The sequence below is a fragment of the Microcaecilia unicolor genome, chromosome 9, assembly GCF_901765095.1.
Source record: "Microcaecilia unicolor chromosome 9, aMicUni1.1, whole genome shotgun sequence".
NCBI lineage: Eukaryota > Metazoa > Chordata > Amphibia > Gymnophiona > Siphonopidae > Microcaecilia > Microcaecilia unicolor.
The window spans coordinates 81776583-81795331 of record NC_044039.1 but is presented as its reverse complement, the minus strand read 5'-3'; the positions used below and the strand labels follow the sequence as shown (position 1 = coordinate 81795331).

General features: G+C 42.0%; 1 protein-coding gene across 1 annotated transcript in view; it reads right to left on the bottom strand.

Annotated features, from left to right (window-relative positions):
- SCUBE1 (signal peptide, CUB domain and EGF like domain containing 1) overlaps positions 1–18749 on the bottom strand; it is a 1083891-nt gene that overhangs the window by 502634 nt on the left and 562508 nt on the right. Inside the window, 1 exon segment of the mRNA XM_030214211.1 lies at positions 11614–11730. Within this exon segment, the coding sequence (XP_030070071.1) occupies positions 11614–11730 (117 nt within the window).

Genomic DNA, 18749 nt, shown 5'->3' with positions numbered 1-18749 from the left:
GCATATTAACTTGACAGCCCTGAGATAAGTGCTGCTTTCTTATTTTTCAAGCAGATGGTGATTAGAAACATATAACTAAGCAATATGTGTGCATTATAGAAATTATGGGGAACATGTTACTGAAAATACTGAAATTTTGGAATATTAGGTAACATTGAGTATATGATAGAGAGGATTCATTGTATTTAGATAGAATACACTGTTCTTAGATTGCAATAAATATATTTAATAGATATATGGAGCACAGTGATCGCTGTGGCATAGGGTGTGATTAATATTGTAAAAATATTTGTGGGGGGTGTTCAATGATTGAGAAACCTATCCACCTTCTAGAGTATTAGTCTATGAAAGTGGGCATCCCTGCTTGGGTGAGTTATGACTGAGAATCCCTCTTAACAATTAAAAATTAAAACTTTTAATGATTTTGAATATATTCCAATTACATAAGTATGCTTCTTTAAGAGGTATATGTTCCACAGATGTAATTTGATTTTCTGTCAGTTATGAAATGATATAAAAATATTTATTTCGCAATAGATTTTTTTGGATGTTAAGGAATTTTTTGGTACATGCCCTCATAATATATCATTTTTAGAATTTTATATTTGTAGTGTGACAGTCTCAGAGGGTCTTTTACTAAAGCTTAGCTTGATTTATCTGCAGCAGAACCCATTTTATTCCTAAGGGCCCTGCTGCAGATAACTCGAGCTAAGCTTTAGTAAAAGACCCCCCTCAGCAGTTAGCTTGGGTGCACCTATGCTATGTGTTGCATATATTGCAGGTCCCTGCGTCAAAAAGAACTATCCTTTCAGCACCACAACTCAATGTTTTTTTCATGAGGTAGCCAGAAACAGGAGAAGGGGAAAAGTGGGTCTGTGGAGCTAGCTTAAATTACGGTCACATAAAAAACAGCACATTTGTGCAGTGGCTTCTACACTCTCTTGCATTTCGGTGTTTTTTTTCTACATACCAATTAGTTAGCTAATTGAACAAGATGAAATGAAAGTATTACAAAACCACACAAATCTTATTTGTAAGTAATCCTCAGGTAATGTTCTACTGTTTATGATATTCAAAATATGACATCCAATATATTATGTTTTTGTTTATACTTAACACTTTTAATTATTTGGGGGGAATTTCAGTAAGGTTGCACTAAATTTGTCCAAAGTTTCCCTCCCCATCTGCAGATTTTATATCTGTGAAAATAAATATACTGCTTGGCCCTTTGATTCAGTAATTCATACATTTTTGTCAAAGAGTAAGCATATGCTGCTTGGTCTGCACATCTAGCTCATTAATATTTATTTATTTATTTGTTACATTTGTAGCCCACATTTTCCCACCTATTTGCAGGCTTAATGTGGCTTACATAATACCAGAGAGGTGTTCGCAGACTCCGGTGTGAACAAATACAAAGTGATGTTGTGGTAAGAAAAGGTTCGTGTGGAACGGTCATATTAGGGAACCGTAAAGTGGGAAGAGTTGTGTTATGTCCAATATGAATATACCTCACGGCCCTGGAGCTCACTAGGAAATTTAAGCAGTCCCCCCCCCCCCCCCCCTCCCATTTGCTTCTTTTTATAGGCCATGTAAGCAAAAATGCGTCCACACTGCACAGCCTTTGCTGCCTCCCAGTAAAGTGGAGGGCCTGTCTCCTGCATTGAATTAGTGGATTCATACTCCACTCATTTGGCGCGCACGAACATATAAAAGTTGAAGTCAGTGTTCAAACAGGGTGGCAATTCCTCACAAATTCAATGTTGTGATAATGATTGGATAATACTGGTGCCTCTATAGTTACAGTCTCAACAGCTGCAAACACAATTCCTGTAATAAAAAGGTAGTGTAATCATACATAAACATTGTGAGCATTAAAATAAAGTGTGAGATTAAATGTGACAGATGTAAAACTCACCATATATCAAGAATATCAAGTTGTTTTATAAAATAATTTACCCCTTTATCCACATGGGTCCTCCCTACCAGTTTAGAAGGTTTACAATTGATAGTGGGCTTAGCTGTGATGTTAAAATCTCCCCCGTCCAATGAGTTTTAATTGGGGTAACTGGCCAACTTAAGGGCCATAATCGAACGGGGCCGGCCATCTATAAGGGTGGCCATCTCTAACGCCCCGTCAAACGGTGCACCCGACTGTATTATCGCAACAAGATGGCCGGCCATCTTTCGTTTCGATAATACGGTCAGGGCCGGCCAAATCTCTTAGAGATCGCCGGTGTTAGAGATGGCCGCCATTGGTTTTCGCCGATAATGGAAACTAATGACGGCCATCTCAAACCCGGCCAAATCCAAGGCATTTGGTCGTGAGAGGAGCCAGCATTTGTAGTGCACTGGTCCCCCTCACATGCCAGGACACCAACCAGGCACCCTATGGGGCACTGCAGTGGACTTCACAAAATGATCCCAGGTACATAGCTCCCTTACCTTGTGTGCTCAGCCCCCCAAATCCCCCCCCCCCAAAACCCACTACCCACAACTGTACAATACTACCATAGCCCTTAGGGATGAAGGAGTGCACCTACATGTGGGAACAGTGGGTTTGGGGGGGGGGGTTGGAGGGCTCCCATTTACCACCACAAGTGTAACAGGTAGGGGGAATGGGCCTGGGCCTGGGTCCACCTGCCTGAAGTGCAGTGCACCCACTAAAACTGCTCCAGGGACCTGCATACTGCTGTCATGGAGCTGGGTATGACATTTGTGGCTGGCATAGAGGCTGGCAAAAAAAGATTTTTTTTGGGTGGGAGGGTGTTGGTGACCACTGGGGGAGTAAGGGGAGGTCACCCCCATTCCCTCTGGTGGTCATCTGGTCAGTTCGGGCACCTTTTTAAGGCTTGGTCGTGAACAAAAAGGGACCAAGTCAACCAAATGCTCGTCAGGGCCGGCTTTCTTTTTTCCATTATCAGCCGAAGCCGGCCATCTCTTAACCACTCCCCCATCCCGCCTTCGGTACCCTGCCAACATGCCCCTTTGAACTTTGGCCGGCCCTGCAACGGAAAGCAGTTGAAGCCGGCCAAAATCGGCTTTCGATTATACCAATTTGGCCGGCTTTAGGAGAAGGCCGGCCATCTCCCGATTTGTGTTGGAAGATGGCCTGCCTTCTCGTTCGAAAATAAGCAGGTTAGCCACTATGTCTAAAAAAAATTGTGGTTGTAAATGTTGTAAACCCCTCCCCCACTCCTGGGTTCAAATGGAATTTAAGATTTTTTTGTTACATTTGTACCCCGCGCTTTCCCACTCATGGCAGGCTCAATGCGGCTTACATATTGTATACAGGTACTTATTTGTATCTGGGGCAATGGAGGGTTAAGTGACTTGCCCAGAGTCACAAGGAGCTGCCTGTGCCAAAGATGTGTTCGGGTTTGGTTTTCCAATGTAGTCTCGACCGAGTGGTCTGAACACACCACCCAGAAGCGGAGAAGAGGTACAAAAAAAACTATCGAGATGGAATTGATATAAAAAAATTTTTATTTAAAACATCAACTTTATTAAACAAAATGGTTTTCCACCCACAACTTAATAATTTATACACTCCACATTCACCAGTTATTCTTTTGATATAAACATTGTAACACTTGGACACTTAAGTTTCTATGTTCCCTTCTCCCCTTACAAACTTTGTTTCTATTTGCCAGAAACCTTTTCAAAAATAATAAACATAGTAACTTTTAACCAGTGCATATTTTCTAGCGAAAAAGGTGCCGGTACTCAAATGCCAGGCCACCCTTCAGGGGGTGGGGTGATCACTAAGGGACCCACCCCACAGTAACCAGGCCCCCTGCAACCAGTCACAGAATCTATGACAAGGCAGAATTGGTGTGTAGAGCCTGAGCTCTTTCATTAAAACTTGGGGACCATGGGTCAATTTTAGCAGACATTGAAAAAGGTGCCGGTACTCAGTACCCCCAAGTACCCCCTCAAAAAAAGCCCTGCTTTTAACATTCGTTTCGTTGTTTCTCCACAGGATCACTCTACCAGTTAATGAATGTAACTGACATCAGATAAGTATTAGTTTAATTCTTTTTTTTTTACTTATAATTTAAGCATGCATGCAATAAAAATAACTGTTTGGAATGTGTCCCTTATCAAGAATTGATTCTTTGTGATTTCTTTCCTTTCCCTAGATATTTCTTCAGGATACGGTAAGTATAAATTCTTGTATTAATTCTCTCTCTTTAATCTCTGCAAGATCCTTAGTCAGTATGAATTCGGCGATGTAAAGATACCTTTTTTTTCTTTCTTGTTGCTTCTTATCTTCTCCTTTCTTTCGGTGGGTACCATATATTCAGGTGATGCTTCCAACAAAACTGTCCGGGATCAGGAACTCCTCCAGATATCTACTATACTAGGCTTTAATTAACACAAAAAGGGAAAACCCTACTCCCTACCTAGGTGATGGCCCTTGAAAATGTCGCCACTCGCAGCTATCAGGGATAAAAGATTGTCCCTAGCTAGCTATCCCATATAAAGAAAAGAATGATCAGGTTTCCCTATACTTTCCCTCCCGCAATTAATTAAAAATAAAATGAGTGTGAAGTTCTATCTTAAACAGCTGGAAGCATAAAATTCCTTAATATTAGCTTTACTTCCAACCCCTTTGTATGTACCCTGTCACCTTAATACAGGGTAAAAACAATTCTCCTTTAAAGAATTGTCTTCCACAATTCCAATGAGGGTTTTCACCTTTAAAATCCTCTTCTCAAATCAATCATGAATCTGTTTATGTATATGAAAGGGGGAGCTGTTTGTGTCGCAAAATCATTACACACCCCCCCACTGTCTGCCATTGAGAGCTGAGTAGCTCACCCCCCCCCCCCCCAAGTCTGCTTCAGCTTCTTATGTTCCATTGCAGTAAGATAGACATTGCATATTTTCAGGAAACCTATCTTCTCCTTACAGAAGACAGCTAACATTTTTGTTCTTTTTATAGGCAAGTTTATCCTGTGTATATTTACAGGTTGCAATTGTTAACTTAACCATATTCACTAGAAAAACGTATGATTTCGCATTGTAGATATGCTAGGAATTTGATCAGGGTGGGCTCCCTGCTAGGTCTACCCACACCATCATATTTGTCCATTCACACCACTCTGGTTCCTACAAATGTCCACTCCTTACTCTGTCCCACAGCCCATTCTGAACATTGTAGTTTCCATTCTTCTGAGACAACCATCTAAATCCATACCAACAACCACATACAAGCTTTCCCATTATTCTTTCATCCACTCCTTCCCTCTCCCCTCACCCATGTCTTCTCCAAATCCCTATAACACCGTACAAATGCTCTGGGTGCATCAGACCCTCTCAAACAGAGAATAATGAACAGATAACAGCATATAAAATATTCAAACACGGGCACGAGCAAAATAACTTGTCTTGAGTCCCAACCCATAATGTATTGCCATTCAGAAGCAAAATTTGTAGTGGAGTGGTAAGAGTATACATGTATGCAGCATCCAGCCAATACATTGATGGGCAGATCATTCACTCAAATTTCCCTCCCAGTGCATAGGCAAATAGTTTCCGCAAGTGATCCAGACCAACAATTACCCCTCTTCACTACAGCCAGCCACTCAGATTGACAAATCTATCGGTCCTTTAAAGGTAGCATACCCTAGGTGGGAGTATATAAATTTATAAACTTATTCCACACTGCATCCAGTCTCTCTGAGATGATTTCCGGGAATTTGGCACACAGCTTATGACCAATGTGCAGAATGTGATCATTACACAGAGCACCCCTATAGCAAAGCTGCTGGAATATGTTCATCAATCTGTGCGAGCCTCCTAAAATACTCCAAAATTGTCAAAATATAACACAATCATCTGAAGTAAGTACCAAGGAAGCAGGCTGACAGGCCTTCCAGAAAGCAAGGGGGACTTCCTCTACTGCTGTGTTCAGAACAGTTGGATGGAGCATGTTCAGAGCATTTTGACTACATCACCAAGCTTTTCCTCCCATGTATAATAAAGCCTCTTGTAGGATTCACACAGACCAGCTGCATGTATACATGCACATAAGAGTTAGGTGGGAAATAATTTACTAATGAAACAGTTTATTGCAGTCTCTCTAATGGTCAGCCTTGTGATAATGGTGCCTCCCCAACTTGTTTAACAAAAGCTTCCAGCTCCTTGGGGTCTTCAAATCTCAGGTCTTTGTTTTGATAAGTGAACTGCACCTGAGCCAAGTATTGTAGAGCTACCTTAATGCCCTCATTTTAAAACTTGGTGCAATAGGACTCCATAGCTTTCCCATGAGCCACCATCTATGATGAAAAAATCTTAAAATAATAACATTTTGTGGCTCACATATTCCAAAGTATGATATTCTCGATAGTTCAGCATATGAAAGATGACTGGCTTCGGTCTCTGGCCCTCCATTTTTTCTGGGACCCCTCTCGTATACCCTCTCCATTTGGACCCTGAGCCTATTTCAAGGGCTTGTGGAAGCCATCTCTCCAGAAGCATCTGAAGCTCATGATGTGAGGCCTACTAGCTGCTGGCTATTTCTTCTTTCCAAGTTTTCTTGGTCCTTGCTTTTCAACCCAGTCCTTGGGACACACCCAGCCAGTCAGATTTTCAGGATATCCACAATGAATATACATGAGATACATCTGTCTACCAAGGATGAACTGCATGTAAATCTCTCTCATGAATATTCATTGTGGCTATCCTGAAAACTTGACTGGCTGGATGTGCCCTAAGGACTGGATTGAGAAGCACTGCTCTATGCAATTGTGTAGCTGATGATTGATTGCGCTGCTCCAGCTCACACACGTGTTTCCGTGACTGCCATTTAGTTTTCCTGCAACCAAACCACTTCTCCGCTTGTTGAAGACAGTTAGATGGAGACTCAAACCCCTCTTTTATGGCTTGTATTGTTGACTGGATATGAGAGTTTGTCCTCCATGACTGCCATTAAATCCTTTGTAAGTTCTTGCCCTGCTGTCTCATGCAGTGTGATAATGGATCCAGTGTTATCCATTGTCATCTTGGCTTGTCTGCTTTCGGGAATGACTCGGGTGGATTTTGGTTCCTTAGCATATCTTAGTACAATACTAACATGTGGAGGGGCATAATTGAAAGGGACGCCCACGTTTTTCTGAGGACATCCTCGTGAAGGGGCAGGGAAACCCGTATTATTGAAACAAGATGGAAGTCCATCTTTCGTTTTGATAATACAGTCAGGGATGCCCAAATCTGGAAATTTAGGTTGACCTTAGAAATGGTCGTCCCTAGATTTGGTCGTTTCTGATTTTCGGCGATAATGGAAACTAAGGACGCCCATCTCAGAAATGACCAAATGCAAGCCCTTTGGTTGTGCTAGGAGCCAGCATTCGTAGTGCACTGGTCCCCCTGACGTGCCAGGACACCAACCAGGCACCCTAGGGGGCAGTGTAGTGGACTTCAGAAATTGGTCTTAGGTGCATAGCTCCCTTACCATGTGTACTGAGGCCCCAAAACCCACTACCCACAACTGTACACCACTACCATAGCCCTTATGGGTGAAGGGGGGCACCTATATGTGGGTACAGTGGGTTTCTGGTGGGTTTTGGAGGGCTCACATTTACCACCACAGGTGTAACAGGTAGGGGGGAATGGACCTGGGTCCGCCTGTCTGCACTGCACCCACTAAAACTGCTCCAGGGACCTGCATACTGCTGCGATGGACCTGAGTATGACATTTGAGGCTGGCATAAAGGCTGGCAAAAAAATATTTAAATTTTTTTTAGGGTGGGAGGGGGTTAGTGACCACTGGGGGAGTAAGGGGAGGTCATCCCCGATTCCCTCTGGTGGTCACTAACCCCCTCCCACCCTAAAAAAAATTTTTTTTAAATATTTTTTGCCAGCCTCAAATGTCATACTCAGGTTCATCGCAGTTCAGGCACCTTTTTGTGGCTTGGTTGTAAGAAAAAAAGGACCAAGTAAAGTTGTCCAAGTGCTCGTCAGGGATGCCCTTTTTTTTCCATTATGGGTAGAGGACGTCCATGTGTTAGGCACGCCCAAGTCCCGCCTTTGCTACGCCTCCGACACGCCCCCATGAACTTTGGCCGTCCCTGCGACGAAAAGCAGTTGGGGACGTCCAAAATCGGCTTTCGATTATACCAATTTGGATGACCCTGTGAGAAGGACGCCCATCTTCCGATTTGTGCCAAAAGATGGGTGTCCTTCTCTTTTGAAAATAAGCTTGATAGTGGTGCCAGCACTTTCCAAGGACTGGTTTTCAACTTTTTGGTGAACTAGCATGAGGATAGGCTGTCGTAATGAGTAAGGTTTAGGGCTTGAGCTCAGAGCTATTCCCTGGGGCATCCACTTAGCTCTCTATCATCTAATGATCATGGCATTGATTTTTTTAATCTTAAATTTTCCTTTTGTATGAGTAGTTGCCAGAGTTTGTTTATGTTGAGACTTTTGTCACTTTGACACTTTCTGCTTAGACTAAAATGGACACCAGTAATTTCCAGTTTCTCCTAGGAAATTTCTGTCATGCACTCCTTTATCCTATTAGTTGATAGCTTTGCATTATATTTTGGTAAACATGCCTTGTGGATGTCATTTTATGACTGAAGAAATTCTAAAACAATTTCAAGATTTGGATGAAGAAAAATTGGACAAAGAAAGCTTACTTGATCCTGATCTATCTTTTTGCCATTTTTGGGACACAGACCATCTGCCTCCTACTAGCCTTACTTTCCAATGACTGGAGTTGCCATCAAAGTGGACATTTTTTTAGCTTCAGTTAAACTAGTCAAGAAGTTGAACAACAAGAGTACAAGCATCATGGGGACAGTGAATCAGTGAACAGAGGGCCAGCCTTAACATTAGGTGGATTAGGCATTTGCCAAGGGCAGCAGAATTTAGGGAGTGGCTCTAGCATACCAAGTGAGCAACCCTTTAATTTTATGATGGTGGACCTTTCAACACAGGCCCTGCTGTGTCCCATGCACTCCGATGGAAAGTTTGCATCAGATGGGGTAGGGGACATGGAATCACTTGAGTGCTGGAAAGCCCTGTGCCATGCTGATTTACTATTACATCTACTGGACCTAGCTGAAGTTGGGTGGTGGTGTCAGCAGACCCAGAAGGGAGGAGAAGATAGAAAGGTACTGGATATGGGTGTAGGGGATAGGGGGTGATAAAGAAGGGGAAATGAGATGTCAGAATAAAGGGGGCATAGGCAAGGGGCAATGAGATGCTTGCCACCTGGGAGGGAGTAGGGAAGGGAAGGTGAGATGCTAGCCATCTGGGAGGGGATAGGAAAAGGAAACTGAGATGCTGGCCACTTAGGAGGTAGGGAAGGAAAGGTTAGATGCTGACCACCTGGGAGTGGGTAAAGAGAGGAAGGGGAAATGCTGTGTATGGGGGGAGGGCAGGGAAGGGAAAATGAGATGCTGGGTATGGAGATGGGGTAAGGAAGAAAAAGGGAAGGAAAATGCTGGGTAGGAGGAGAAGGGAGATGCTGAGTATGGAGGTCAAGGGAGAGGGAAGGATACATGACAAGGTTTGCTTAGGGATCAAGACATTTTTGGGCCCTACCCTACATGTGACACTGACTGTACTGCACATAACAAGTGGTTTCAGTGTTTGAAATTCATGTGAATTACTGAAGAATTATATTATTTTAAAACAATTTATTTCCTTAACAAAATAAGTTCAAGCTTACTAATCAGTTCAAAATTTAGTTCTGCCCATTACTACTACTACTATAAACCATTTCTATAGCGTTACCAGTCGTACGCAGCGCTTCACAATTGAACATGAAGAAAAGACAGTCCCTGCTCAAAAGAGCTTACAATGTAAATCAGGACAGACAGACAGTACAAATAAGGGATAAGGGTAGGACAGATAGATAGGACACATAGGGAAAGGGACTATTGAAGAGAGGAAGACAAGATAAAGGTTACGAGCAAGTGACAAGTTAGGAGTCAAAAGCAGCATCAAACAGGTAGGCCTTTAGCCCAGATTTGAAGGCGGCCAGGGATGGAGCTTGACGTAACAGCTCTGGAAGTCTATTCCAGGCATAAGGTGCGGCGAGATAAAAGGAACAGAGTCTGGAGTTAGCGATGGAGGAGAAGGGTGCAATTAGGAGAGATTTGCCTAGTGAACGGAGTTCCTGGGAAGAAGTGTAGGGAGAGAGGAGGGTGGAGAGGTAGTGAGGGGCTGCAGAGTGAATGCACTTATAAGTCAATAGGAGGAGCTTGAATTTTATACGGAAACGGATAGGGAGCCAGTGAAGTGACTTCAGGAGAAGGCTGATATGGGCATAACGACTTTGGCGAAATATTAGTCGTGCAGCAGAATTTTGAACAGATTGAAGAGGAGAGAGATGGCTGAGTGGAAGACCTGTGAGAATCATTAGAAACTTGCATTAATGCTAAATTGATGTGATGTACACAAGCTATGTTTGAAATAATGCATTTCTAGCGCTTTCACCTTAAAATAGCAGCACTCTACATTTAGGATTTATTTTTTAATCATTTCTTTTTTCCCAATAGTCTTTATGATCAACCTTCATTGTATGCTGCAATACTAAAAGGGCCTATTTTAGTATGTCAATGGGTTAACTCATTAGCAGAAATATTAAATACATGCTGCCTACAACACCTAGCTTATATTTCACATGATTTAGATTTATGTGCACACTCTTACCTTATTAGTTGCAGTGATATCTTATGTTTCAACGATTTTTATTGATGGTTCAGCATGTCAAACATAAACTTATGGTCAACATTTAATAGTTTAAATAACATAACATACTTATATGAGTATTTACTACCATTTCCAGAGTTTTTCCCCCATTTTCTCCCACCCTCTCCTCAAACTTTTATTGCTGTGAACTAAATGTTTATATTTTATTTTGTAAATAAACAGTAAAATAAAGTATCAAGTTCAAACAGTACCTTGTATTGTGCATTATTCAATATTTCCCTATCCCATTCTACTTTCCTCCCCCCTCCCTCCCCTCCCTTCCTAAAAAACTCAATTCCATACTTCATGGTATCTACTTCCCTTTGTCCTTTTTCCCCCAATCTCCTTTCCTGTCTTTCTATAGAGGATTCCATAACTGACCTATTATTTGGTATTTATTCCACCTACTCCTTGCTCCCTCACTGGCTTGTTAGTTGCAGTGATATTTTAAACAAACAAGAAAACAAACTTATTTCTGTAAGTGTTAGCAGAAAATTTGCATAAGTTTTGGGGCTTTACCTTTAATTCAAAGAAAACCATACATTCTCTATTTTTGCCATTCACTACTATTTGAGGTAATGGTACAACTCAGATCAGGTAGCCTCCATTTGTTTAGGTAAAAAGAAAGTGATCAGGTAGATTATTCAAGTGGTAAGCTCAAACCAAATTACAATGGATACCAAAGGATGAATTTTATAATAATAATTTAGAAAAGAAAATTGTATTTAACTAGGCAAATTCAGAAACAGTGGAGTGGAGGAAGGGCAGGGTGAAAAGGGAAAGATAATATTTTCAAATCCAGATAAGGTTTTAACTATATCTTAATGATTATGTTTCTCAGCATTTACATCTGGTGCTGAAATGGCCAAAAGCAAATGAAGTATAGCAAAGTAAACAGAAGCTGACCTTTGCATGTTTTCCCATCAGGCTGCAGGGTAAATCCAACTGGGCAACTACAACGAACGCCTGTGGCTGTATCTTTGCATGTACGATCACATCCTCCATTGTTAACAGCACAAGTTTCTGGAAATGAAAAAAAAAAACAAATCCTGGGTCATTTACTATTTTAAATAATATAAAATGAAAGAACCTAACAGATTTCACTACAAGCAAGAAAAAGTAAAGCTTGTATGTCATAACCCATGAATTTGCCTAGTTGGGTATTCTATTATGTCATTATTTTTTCTTTCTCAAAAATCAAAGGTCCCTCGGTAAAGCATGTGTATGACAGAGCTTCGAAAATATCTATCTCCCGATATTCAGCCAGCAGTGGTCAGCATTTTTTAAACGCTTACCGTTGCCAGCTAGATTAGCCCCCAAAGGTCAGTGCAAGGCCATGTCCAGGCACTGGCACCGACACTGAATACTTGGGGCTAAAGTTATGTAGTCCCCAATCCTCTTCATAGTCTCCAAAATTGCCTCCTCCCTCCTCCCCCAGCCCATGAGAATCAGAACACCTCCCCTCCCTCCCGAATGAGCCCCTCACCCCAACCCCCCCCCCCCCCCCCCCGAGGTCTAGGTAGTATCTGAAAGGAAATATGTTGCTCGGATGTACTAAGATCTTCTAATCATATTTTACATAAGAACAGAAGCATTGTCATACTGAGAAAGACTGGTCTATCAAGCCAAGTATCCTATTTCCAGCAGTGATAAGTACCAGGCAAGATCCCAAAAGTGTATAATAGATTTTATGCTGCTTATTCCAATCAAGTCACATGTCCGTGTCTTCAACTATCCATACAAAAGCAAATCGTTTGGATTTATTTGTCAACCTAGCCCTATTCTGTGTTTCTCCTAGATACAAAAAATACATTGAACTGAAAGCTTGACATGTGAAAATAGAATAATTATGGTATCCCACAGTTAGCTGTTCCATTGCACCCATTGTCCCTCTCCCAACTATGTTAATTAAACATTTTTGCATTCCACTACTCTAATCTCTCTACTCCGTTGTTGGGACTAATCTCTACACTGGTATGTTTCCATCAGAATAGGAGACAGCTGTTACTTTTCCGTATTTAAAAGATATAACAGCTGACCCAACTGACTCTCTTAACCATTGGCCTATTTCTCAGCTTTCTTTTCTTTCTAAGCCTACCGAAAAACTTATTGCTAACCAACTTAATCTATTTTTTTGGAAAGACAGATGCCCTACATCCTAGGCACTCAAAATATGTCAGGAGATTCCGGACCTTGGTAGTGACTCATTTCACACTGGGTCATCGCCCTGTGATTCATCTTGATCATCATTGGTCCAGAAATCCTTTTTTTTTCTTTTTCTATTTTATTTTACTCTACTTTTGCTTATACTTTCAATGTCCATTGCAATAGCAATAGCAATCAAATTATCTTATTGCTGGGACCTGCTGGGACATATTTTGAATACAAACAATGTTGGGTTTCTGTAGTTTCTTATTGTGATACTCCCACTGTAGAAATTTAGTGAGACTGTTAAAAAGCTGCATCCTAGACAGATAGGCTTTAGAAACATAGAAACATGATGGCAGATAAAGGTCATATGACCCATCCAGTCTGCCCATCCTCTGTAACCCCTTCCTTTTCCTAAGCGATCCCACATGCTTATCCCATGCCTTTTTAAATTCTGGAACAGTCCTCGACTCCATCAACTCCACCGGGAGGCCATTCCACGCCTCCACCACCCTTTCTGTGAAATAATGCTTCTTTAGGTTACTCCTAAGCCTATTTACTCTTAACTTTGTCATATGCCCCCTCATTCCAGAGCTCTCCTTCATTTGAAAAGGCTCTCTTCCTGTACATAAATGCCCTTGAGATATTTAAATGTTTCTATCATGTCTCCTCTCTCCCTCCTCTCTTCCAGTGTATACATGTTGAGGTTCATAAGCCTGTCCCTATAATTTTTGAATTCAAGACCGCTTACTAATTTCATAGCCACCCTCTGGACCGACTCCATCCTATTTATATCTTTCCGTAGGTGCGGTCTCCAGAACTGCACGCAGTACTCCAAATGGGGTCTCACTAGAGACCTATATACAGCAGCACTATCACCTCCTTTTTCCTGCTTGACATGCTTCTCTTTATGCACCCAAGCATCCTTCTGGCTTTGACCGTTGCTTTTTCTACCTGTTTGGAAGCTTTAAGGTCATCAGATACAATCACCCCTAGGTCCCGCTCTTCCTTCATACACTGAAGCACTTCACCCTCTATACTGTACCGTTCCCTCGGATTTTTGTGAGGGAACAGAACAGTACAGCTTTAGGTACAGCTTAGGTCTCACTATTGTACCAAGAACTCAGGGGCCCTTTTACTAAGCTGCGCTAAAAAGTGGCCTATGCTATGACTAGCGTATGGTTTTCCAGTACTCTGAGGCCACTTTTAGCGTGGCTGTAAAATGGTCACATTTTCCACTTCCTCAATTAATGGCCATGCGCTAATTTCACAATTAGCACATGGCCATTAGTGCGGGAGACCTTACTGACACCTATTTTCTAGGTGGTAAGGCTCCTGCACTAACCACTCACTAATCAGTTAGCATGCGGTGATGTAGCTGTGCTAACCAATTCACACTGGGTATACCTACTCTCCACTCCCAACGCTAAAAAATAAAAGTATTTTATAGTGTGTGGGAAGTGTGCACAGATCCAAAAACTACCTTGGAATGCCTGGGCGCGGCCTGCGGTAGTGGATTTTAACCTGCAATAAACACACATTAGCACTTACTGCAGTTTAGTAAAAGGGCCCTTCTGTCTGCTATCTCTTACTGAATGTATTCATACTAATCTAGACCAATATCTTGAGGTGCTTCTGATATCTTTAGGTTTCTCTGTGGATTTGACTTAGCTATGGCATTCTTTTGAGATTGCAAGAATTTGGGATTGCTGGTATTACCTTGTCTTGGTTTCAGTCATACTTAACTAACAGATTGTTTCAACACTCTTTCTCAACCAATCAGTATACCTGTAGGTACCCAGGCTTACATACTTGGACCTATTCTTTTTAATATTTTCTTATCCCCATTTGCTCTGTTGGCTTAATCATTGGGATGCTGATGACATTCAAGTATTGTTTCCTCTTTAATCCTGTTCTGTTAATGTTCTTTCTACAATCTCCAGCAATGATGACAATGGACTAAAATTAAATATCTCAAAATCAGTATTAGTATTTTTTCTTGATCTGGTTCTCCTTCATTGCCTACTCTGCCTACTATACAAGGAATCCAGATCCCCTGAAAGACACTGTCAAAATACTTGGAGTCACATTTGACAGTAATATGACTTTTAAATATTTCATATTTGGTCATAAAGACCTTACACTGCAGTAGCTTTTGGCTCTTCATCCAGTTTTTGACATTAATTCATAACCTCTGCTTATTCATTGGCTACTCATATCAAGATTAGATTATTTTAACTCTCTTTTACGGGGTCTGCCTAGGTACCAAATTAGAACACTGTGGAAAAATTGATGTGTGGGGAAAATAATTTGATCATGTTACCCCATTTCTCATGGAAGAACAAATGTTGGCTCCCTGTATCATTCCATATTTGTTTTAAAATTCTTACTCTTGTCTACCAGGTGTTAGCTTGACGGAGTTTAAAAAGGGGTTAGATAGATTCCTAAAGGACAAGTCCATAGACCGCTATTAAATGGACTTGGAAAAATTCTGCATTTTTAGGTATAACTTGTCTGGAATGTTTTTACGTTTGGGGAGCGTGCCAGGTGCCCTTGACCTGGATTGGCCACTGTCGGTGACAGGATGCTGGGCTAGATGGACCTTTGGTCTTTCCCAGTATGGGATTATGTACTTATGTACTTCTACACAGTTATTCTTTCCCTTCCTTTTTAGATTACTTATCCTTTATACTCCCATCAACTCTCCATGATCATCACTAGTTGTCCCTTCTCATTTGCAAGTGATATTAGAATCTACCAGGCATATTCTAGAATTGTTGCACCCATGCTTTGGAATGCCCTTCCTAAAGACTTTTAACTGCTTTAGAAACTCATTACATTGTACAAACATTTCCCTCTCTTGCATATTTGTTTTTAACTGGACTTGGATCCTCCTATGGCAAATCTTCTTCATTGTCCTCTGTACACTGCACTCCCTACCTTCCTGTTATGTCTATGGTAAATGTTTATTTTATTGTCTGTTTGAACAGTAGCTTTTTTAATTCATATTTTTATTTATGCAATTATTCAAATAACAAATCAAGCAAAACAACGTACAGCAAAACTGAAAGAAAAAGGAAAATAATAACATGGTTACACCAAGTTAAAATAAGAAAAAGGAAATATTATATAATATAATCCTATTCAGCTCTAGTCCTCAATTTAGGAGAGATCCAATCCTATTGAGAACAAAAGAAAAGAAATATACAATACACATGGGGAAATATCAAGCAAATCTGTATACTAGAAAAAGAGAGAAGACTACATAAATTACTCCATTCAGTGAGCCTAGTTACATGCCCTACAGGGGAGGCTCAAGGCAATCTGCTGCCTGAGGTGAAGGATGAGCTGGTGCCCCCCCACCCACACACACACATTCAAAACGGGGGTGGGCCCAGGGGTGCTCCAACCATGGCCAGCTGCCAGCAGCTTTTAGAGGGTGGGTGGAAGCTGCAGTCAAAGCAAAACAATAGGTCCTGTCAGACAAACTCAAAGAACCCTGTTTCTACATTTCTATCAACATATACTTTAACCTGCTTTTCTGCAAAAACACAAAGGAGATGCTAGATGCTCAAACAACAAGGAGCAAAAAGAAAAAGTAACAAAAGAAAATCTCAGTTTAACACACTATAATAAAATTAGTTATACTGGGGCTGATATTCTAAGGCACTTATTCAGTTAATAAGTGCTGCTAACTGGATAACACTGATAACAGGGATATTCAGAGGCACTAAGCAGATAGTGCTGCTGAATATTTCCTCTGACCATACCTCAGCACTATTCAGCTTTTTAATCTCTTTTCCATCACCCTAGTCCTCCACTGCCCATCTCTCTCTCCTTCCACAGTCTCTAATTCTCCAGTCTTTCAGTAACTCTCCCCTTTCTCTCTTCCACATGTAACCCCCTTGTCTCCACATGTAGGCGGCTGTCTGATATAAACCTTGGAAGCCGAGTTGAAGGGGCACACATCGAATTTGTAGGTTTGGGACCAGGGGCAGGGACCAGGATTTTTCCAGGGAGGTTGCAGCAAGTAGCACCAGGTTTTGAGTCAGAAATCTACTGCCCACAGTCTTTTCTGTCTGAATTTGAACCAAACTTTACTGTCTTCACTGATCAAGTAGTAACTATTTACAATTCTTTCCTCCTCTCTTCAGACATAGTTGAAAATACAATTAATGTTTACTTTAATTCCATTAGATGGTTAAATCTACTCACTGAGGAGAGGAAGTGACGTCACGAGACGAGATGGCTGCCTAGGAACTCAGCTCCTGCATTTCCATGCACTAGCAAGACACTATCTAAAGCCATCCGCAGCCCTATTGGAGATTTTTTTGTAGCAGCTAAGTCAGCACACGTTACTGATCGAAATGAGTAAAGCAACAGGGTCGCAACATCGAGAGGGAGAGCGCCATTCTTCAAGGCAGATGGCGAAAGGCCTGTCGCGCCATGCGTCTCCGGAGCAAAGACGTTCGTCTGATTCGGACACGGCATCCTCCCATGCGGATCAGCGCGCCTCGGTCCCCAAAAAGAAAAATGCTCCTAAAGACCTTGCAAAGTGCTTGGAGGCAATCCGCGAGGAAATCAAGGCTTCCTGAGTAGAGATCTTGGAACACGTGGATGCCATCAGCCTTGACTTGCGCGAGCTGGGGGGCCGAGTGGAGGTGCTGGAGGAGAAGGCCGACGAACAGGCAGAGACTAATGACGCAATAGAAACGCAACTATCTAAACTGTCCGATCTAGCAGAGGATGACCTCGAAAATAGGGGTCGAAGGCATAACTTGAGAATTCGGGGTGTACCAGAATCCGGAGGAGGAGAGGATGTCCCAACTATCGTGCGAGCGTTGTGTGCTACGATCCTGGGCGAAGGCACTGCTTCAGATGCTGTGGAGATAGATCGTGCACATCGAGCATTGGGTAAAACAATGGCTAATCGACCCAGAGACATAGTAGTGCGCTTTACATCATACGCATTCAAAGAACGGGTATGGCAGAAGGCCTGTCAATCCCCCACATTGGAATATAATGATGCACGAGTCTCTGTCTTTCAAGATTTATCTGCATACACGCTGGCGCAGAGAAGGGCCATGAAGCCGGTACTGGAGGTTCTGCTCAAAGAAAAGATCGCCTATCGTTGGAACTTTCCTTTTGCAGTAAGTTTTGCATTAAATGGCAAACAGCTCAGGTTTCGTAAGGTTCCAGAAGCATGGAAAAGCCTACATGAAGCAGGTCTGACCACCACACCGGTGCCACCCGCAGGGATTGCGCCAGCGACGAAAGCCAGAATTCAGAAGTGGAAGTGAGTTGGACAGAGCACTCAGAAGACAGGGACCAAAACTGGTTAGAGCAATAACTGACTATGTTTGATTCTGAGAGGTAAAGGATCAACGATGAATATTGATGTTTATCGGCTGGACAGATGCATAGCTGTAATGTATATTAATTGCAGTTGAAGGGCTGTGAATGAGTGATATAATGTGAATGAGTGTTATATATTGAGATCAACATATGAAAAGATGTGGATGTGTGAAGTGCACGGGATGGGGGAGGGGTGGTGTTCTCGGGTTGTGGGTTGCTTCTTCTGACAAACCCAAGCAGTGCCAGTAGCACTGTTTGGTGAAACGGTAGGGAGGGGGGATAAGTTAGGGGGGGAAGAGAAATGGGGAATATATCCATCGGTAAGATACAAAAGAGGGAGGAGGGCGGGATGTGGACAAGGGAAGGGATGCAGGGAAGAGGTAGAGGTGGGAGGACCAGGGGTTGCGATGGGGTAGTTAGACTAGAAAATACAATACAATTTGTTGAAAAGTGTTCCTGCAAAATGAAATTGCGTGCTTAAAATCAGTCCAGTAATGAGTGCAGAATTGAAAATATTATCATATAATGTTAAGGGATTA